Here is a 5,994-nt window from a genome sequence, read left to right on the forward strand (position 1 = left end):
GGGAGGAAGCCGAAAGCGTTTATCGCTGGGATCAGCAGACGCAGCAGGGTGGAGGAAGTGGTGACGGTACGAAGCAGCCTTGCACCCAACGCTTCCTCCACGTGCCCGGCTCGGTGTGGGGCACGGCGCGGGGCATGGCGTGGGGCATGGTGTGGGGCATGGAGTGATGCACGGTGCATGGTGTGGCGCACAGCGCATGCAGCATGGCGTGGTTCAAGGCATGTGGCATGGTGTGGGGCATGGCATGATGCACGGTGCATGGTGTGGTTCAAGGCATGTGGCATGGCGTGGTACGTGGGGCATGGTGTGGGGCACAGCATGATGCACGGTGCATGGTGCGTGGGGCATGGTGTGGGGCATGGAGTGATGCACGGTGCATGGTGTGGCGCACAGCGCATGCAGCATGGCGTGGTTCAAGGCATGTGGCATGGTGTGGGGCATGGCATGATGCACGGTGCATGGTGTGGTTCAAGGCATGTGGCATGGCGTGGTACGTGGGGCATGGTGTGGGGCACAGCATGATGCACGGTGCATGGTGTGGCACACAGCGCATGCGGCATGGCGTGGGGCATGGGGCATGGCATGGAGCATGGAGTGATGCACGGTGCATGGTGTGGTGCACAGCGCATGCGGCATGGTGTGGGTCAAGGCATGCGGCATGGTGTGGTGCATGGGGCATGGCGTGGGGCATGGAGGGATGCACGGTGCATGGTGTGGCGCACAGCGCATGCGGCATGGTGTGGGTCAAGGCATGCGGCATGGTGTGGTGCATGGGGCATGGTGTGGGGCATGGAGGGATGCATGGTGCATGGTGTGGCGCGCAGGGCATGCAGCATGGCATGGTTCAAGGCATGTGGCATGGTGTAGGGCATGGCATGATGCACGGTGCATGGTGTGGCGCACAGCGCATGCGGCATGCTGTGGGTGAAGGCATGCGGCACAGCGTGGCGCATGGCATGGTGCATGGCGTGGCGCACAGTGCATGCAGCATGGCGTGGTTCAAGGCATGCGGCATGGCGTGGGGCATGGGGCATGGCATGGGGCACGGCACGGGGCATGGCACGATGCACGGTGCATGGTGTGGCACACAGGGCATGCGGCATGGCGTGGTGCATGGCACGGTGCATGATGCATGGTCATACGGTGCACAGCACAAGGGACCGCGATGATGCACGGCACAGGGCACGGTACACGGTCATATAGTGCACGGTCATACGCTGCACGGCAAAAGGTACGGCCACGGTGCCCGGTGCATGGCACAGTGCATGCTGCATGGTCCCATGGTGCACAGCACAAGGTATGGCCATGGTGCACGGCACAGGGCATGGTGCATGGTGCATGGTCATACGGCGCACGGCACAAGGTACGGCCATGGTGCATGGTTGTATGGCGCATGGCACAAGGTACGGCCATGGTGCATGGTCATATGGCGCATGGCACAAGGTACGGTGCATGGTGCATGGTCGTACGGCGCATGGCACAAGGTATGGCCATGGTGCATGGTCATATGGCGCATGGCACAAGGTACGGTGCATGGTGCATGGTCATACGTTGCATGGCACAAGGTACGGCCATGGTGCATGGTCATACAGCGCATGGCACAAGGTACAGCCATGGTGCATGGTCATATGGCGCATGGCACAAGGTACGGTGCATGGTGCATGGTCATACGTTGCATGGCACAAGGTACGGCCATGGTGCATGGTCATACAGCGCATGGCACAAGGTACAGCCATGGTGCATGGTCATATGGCGCATGGCACAAGGTACGGTGCATGGTGCATGGTCATACGTTGCATGGCACAAGGTACGGCCATGGTGCATGGTCATACAGCGCATGGCACAAGGTACAGCCTTGGTGCATGGTCATATGGCGCATGGCACAAGGTACGGTGCATGGTGCATGGTCATACGTTGCATGGCACAAGGTACGGCCATGGTGCATGGTCATACAGCGCATGGCACAAGGTACAGCCTTGGTGCATGGTCATATGGCGCATGGCACAAGGTACGGTGCATGGTGCATGGTCATACGTTGCATGGCACAAGGTACGGCCATGGTGCATGGTCATACAGCGCATGGCACAAGGTACAGCCATGGTGCATGGTCATATGGCGCATGGCACAAGGTACGGTGCATGGTGCATGGTCATACGGCGCATGGCACAAGGTACGGCCATGGTGCATGGTCATATGGCGCATGGCACAAGGTACGGCCATGGTGCACAACGCGTGGCACAGTGCATGGTCGCACGGTCGCACGGTCATCCGGTGCGCGGCACAGGGAATGGCCACGGCGTATGGCAGAGGGCACAGCACATGACCACGTGTTGCACGGCACGACGCATGGCACAAGGCGTGGTGCAGGGTGAGCGGCGCAGAGCGCTCGGCGCCTGGCATTAGGGCATGGCTACGACGCACGGCGCAGCGCGCGGTGCAGGATGCGCGACCACACGCTACGCGGCGCGGTGCACGGTATGGCACGTGGCCCGCACGTGGCACGGAGCTGCGCCGCACCTGCACGCACCGGCACGTGCCAACACACCGCGGCATCAGAGCGCGCCGGCGCAGCTCGAGCGTGCTCACCGGGGTCTCTCCTCCCGCCTGGCGCGTGGAGGTTGGCGCTGTCGGAGATGGAGCTCCCTGTCCGGTTCCTGCTCCTGCACGAAGCCTGGTGACACAGAGGGGTGAGGTGTCACCGTCCCCAGCACCCATCTCGGCACCCCGGCACCCGAGGGACCCCGGCACAAGGCCCCCGGCTGCCCTCTCGTCCCCGTGTCCTCACCTCCTCGTCCCTGCCCACCAGGACTAGATGGCCGTCCACCAAGGAGAAGTTGGAGACGTCCCACACCAGAGCGTCGGGCGCTGGAGCCAACGGGATCGATGACGTCCCATGGGTGCTCCCTGGGGGTGCGGAGCAAGGGGTCAGGGGGAAACTGGGTGCTCACCGTGTCCCCGTCACCCACGGGCAGCGTGGCAGTGCCAGAGGACACGTAGGCCGTGCCACTGTAGGTGTGACAATGCACACGGGGCCATGGCCATGGTACGGTTGGGGTGATGGCGCCAGGGGACGTATGGCCTGGCCGTGCCACCATGGGTGCGGTGATGCTGGGGGATATGTGGCTGTGGTGGTGCCACCATGGATGTGGCAGTGTCAGAGGACAGACGGTTGTGGCCATGCCACCATGGGTGCAGCGATGCTGAGGGACATGTGGCCGTGGAGATGCCGCCATGAGTGTGGTGACACCAGGGGACATATGGCCATGGAGATGCCACCATGGGTGCGGTGATGCTGGGGGACATGTGGCCGTGGAGATGCCGCCATGAGTGTGGTGACACCAGGGGACATATGGCCATGGAGATGCCACCACGGGGGCGGTGATGCTGGGGGACATGTGGCTGTGGAGATGCCACTATGGGTGTGGTGATGCTGAGGGACATGTGGCCGTGGAGATGCCACCATGAGTGTGGTGATGCTGAGGGACATGTGGCCGGGTGTGTGAGGCTGGGGGCCATGTGGCTGTGGAGATGCCACTATGGGTGTGGTGATGCTGAGGGACATGTGGCCGTGGAGATGCCACCATGAGTGTGGTGATGCTGAGGGACATGTGGCCATGGAGATGCCACCATGAGTGTGGTGATACCAGGGGACATATGGCCATGGCCATGCCATCATGGGTGTGGTGATGCTGAGGGACATGTGGCCGTGGAGATGCCACCGTGAGTGTGGTGATGCTGAGGGACATGTGGCCGTGGAGCTGCCACCATGAGTGTGGTGATGCCAGGGGTCATGTGGTCACAGCCATGCAACAATTGGGGTGGCAACGCTGGGGGATGTGTGGTTGTGCCACCATCCCCGTGGCAATGCCGTACTACGCTCGGCCATGGCCACGCCGTGGTGGGGACAAAGCCGGGTGGCTGCCCTGCCCCCGGGCCCTGCCGTCACCGTGGGTGGCCCTGCCGGTGCCAAGCCGGTTTTGCCAGATACGGGTGCCGGGAGTGCTGGCACGGCTCCAAGTGCCGTCACCGAGGCCCGTGCCAGGCACACACGGGGACCGGGGGAGCGGGCCCTGGGGCCAGGTGGGACCCAGCCATCCTGCACCCATGGGTGCCCCCACCCCCAACCCTGGAGGGTACCTATGGGGCAGGAGGTCCCAAACACTAGCAAAGCCTGGTCACATCCTGCACCCCTCTATGTCCCCCACCATCACCCACTGCCTCCAAGGCCCCAGTGGTCACCGTCACCCATTGCCCCCAAAGCCATCACCCACCACCACCACCCATCAACACTAATCCGTTGCCCCCAACCCACCGCCCATCACCCATTGCATCCCAGATCATCTCCCATTTCTGTTGCCCCCCACCCATCACCCATCATTACCACCCACCATCCACCACTCCCCAACTCATCACCCCTCATCATCACCCACCACCCCCAATCCATCACCCATCATCACCCACCACCCCCAATCCATCACCCATCACCCGTAATCCATCACCCATCATCATCACCCACTACCCCTCAGCCAATCCCCCATCCCCCATCACCCCTCATCCAGCACCAGTCATCTTCACCCACCCCCCCCAATCCATCACCCATCATCTTCACCCATCACCCCTCATCCATCACCCATCATCATCACCCACTACCCCTCAGCCATCACCCATCATCATCACCCATCACCCATCACCCCTCATCCAGCACCAGTCATCTTCACCCACCCCCCCCAATCCATCACCCATCATCTTCACCCATCACCCCTCATCCATCACCCATCATCATCACCCACTACCCCTCAGCCATCACCCATCATCATCACCCATCACCCATCACCCCTCATCCAGCACCAGTCATCTTCACCCACCCCCCCCAATCCATCACCCATCATCTTCACCCATCACCCCTCATCCATCACCCATCATCATCACCCACTACCCCTCAGCCATCACCCATCATCATCACCCATCACCCATCACCCCTCATCCAGCACCAGTCATCTTCACCCACCCCCCCCAATCCATCACCCATCATCTTCACCCATCACCCCTCATCCATCACCCATCATCATCACCCACTACCCCTCAGCCATCACCCATCATCATCACCCATCACCCATCACCCCTCATCCAGCACCAGTCATCTTCACCCACCCCCCCCAATCCATCACCCATCATCTTCACCCATCACCCCTCATCCATCACCCATCATCATCACCCACTACCCCTCAGCCATCACCCATCATCATCACCCATCACCCATCACCCCTCATCCAGCACCAGGGCTGTAGGAACGTTTCCATCCTTGCAACCGTGTCCAGCGCCGGCTGCCCGGGGACGCGGTGTCCTTCTCGTGTTCCCGGTCACCCATGGGTGCTGCCGTTCGCCATTTGTAGGTCTTCAGTAGAGTTGGTGGCTCAGGTCCCAACGGTGGTTTCTCCACTTCCATCTGTGGGATTGGAGAGAGCCGCGTCATCCGTGGGCCGCCGTGGAGAGCGCGGTGCTGTGATGCGGTGGAAAAGGCACCCCCGAGCTGACACCCCCACCCAGTCACCCATATTTGGGTGTCCCATCCAAGAAGCCCCATGGGAGTACTCCCATTCAGGTGACCCCTAACCCAACACCCTGATTTGGGTGCCCTCACCTGGTGGACCCCCATCTCGGTGCCCCTCGATGGGTGCCCTTATGTGGGGGCCTCTAGCTGGGTGCCCCCACCCAGGAACCCCTTATCTGGGTGCCCCCATCCAGGGTGTCCCTACCTGGGTGCCCTTCTCCCGAGCACCCCTAGTTGGGTCCTCATCTTGTGGGTGCCCATCTCCTCGGGGTGTTCCTGCCCACCCAGGAGGTCCCCATCTTGTGGGTGCCCATCTCCTTGGGGTGTTCCTGCCCACCCAGGAGGTCCCCATCTTGTGGGTGGCCATGTCCCTGGGGTCCTCCTGCCATCAAGGAGGTCCTCATCTTACGGGTGCCCATCTCCTCGGGGTGTTCCTGCCCACC

The 5,994-nt window shown here is 62.0% G+C and overlaps 2 protein-coding genes across 2 annotated transcripts in view; both read right to left on the reverse strand.

Moving 5' to 3' along the window:
* Nucleotides 1-3,095, reverse strand: part of RASAL3 (RAS protein activator like 3) — a 12,671-nt gene extending 9,576 nt beyond the window's left edge. The window contains exons 1-3 of the mRNA XM_009885560.1: nt 2,963-3,095; nt 2,786-2,904; nt 2,518-2,671 (exon numbers count right to left, since the gene is read on the reverse strand). Of these exons, the coding sequence (XP_009883862.1) occupies nt 2,518-2,671; nt 2,786-2,904; nt 2,963-3,095 (406 nt within the window). The remainder of the gene's footprint in view (nt 1-2,517; nt 2,672-2,785; nt 2,905-2,962) is intronic.
* A 2,171-nt stretch (nt 3,096-5,266) lies between these two features.
* The window catches only part of PGLYRP2 (peptidoglycan recognition protein 2), a 26,264-nt gene continuing 25,536 nt past the window's right edge, over nt 5,267-5,994 (reverse strand). The window contains exon 5 of the mRNA XM_009885561.1: nt 5,267-5,446. Coding sequence (XP_009883863.1) covers nt 5,267-5,446 — 180 coding nt within the window. The remainder of the gene's footprint in view (nt 5,447-5,994) is intronic.

Source organism: Charadrius vociferus, unplaced genomic scaffold (genome assembly GCF_000708025.1).
Source record: "Charadrius vociferus isolate BGI_N301 unplaced genomic scaffold, ASM70802v2 scaffold955, whole genome shotgun sequence".
Classification (NCBI taxonomy): domain Eukaryota; kingdom Metazoa; phylum Chordata; class Aves; order Charadriiformes; family Charadriidae; genus Charadrius; species Charadrius vociferus.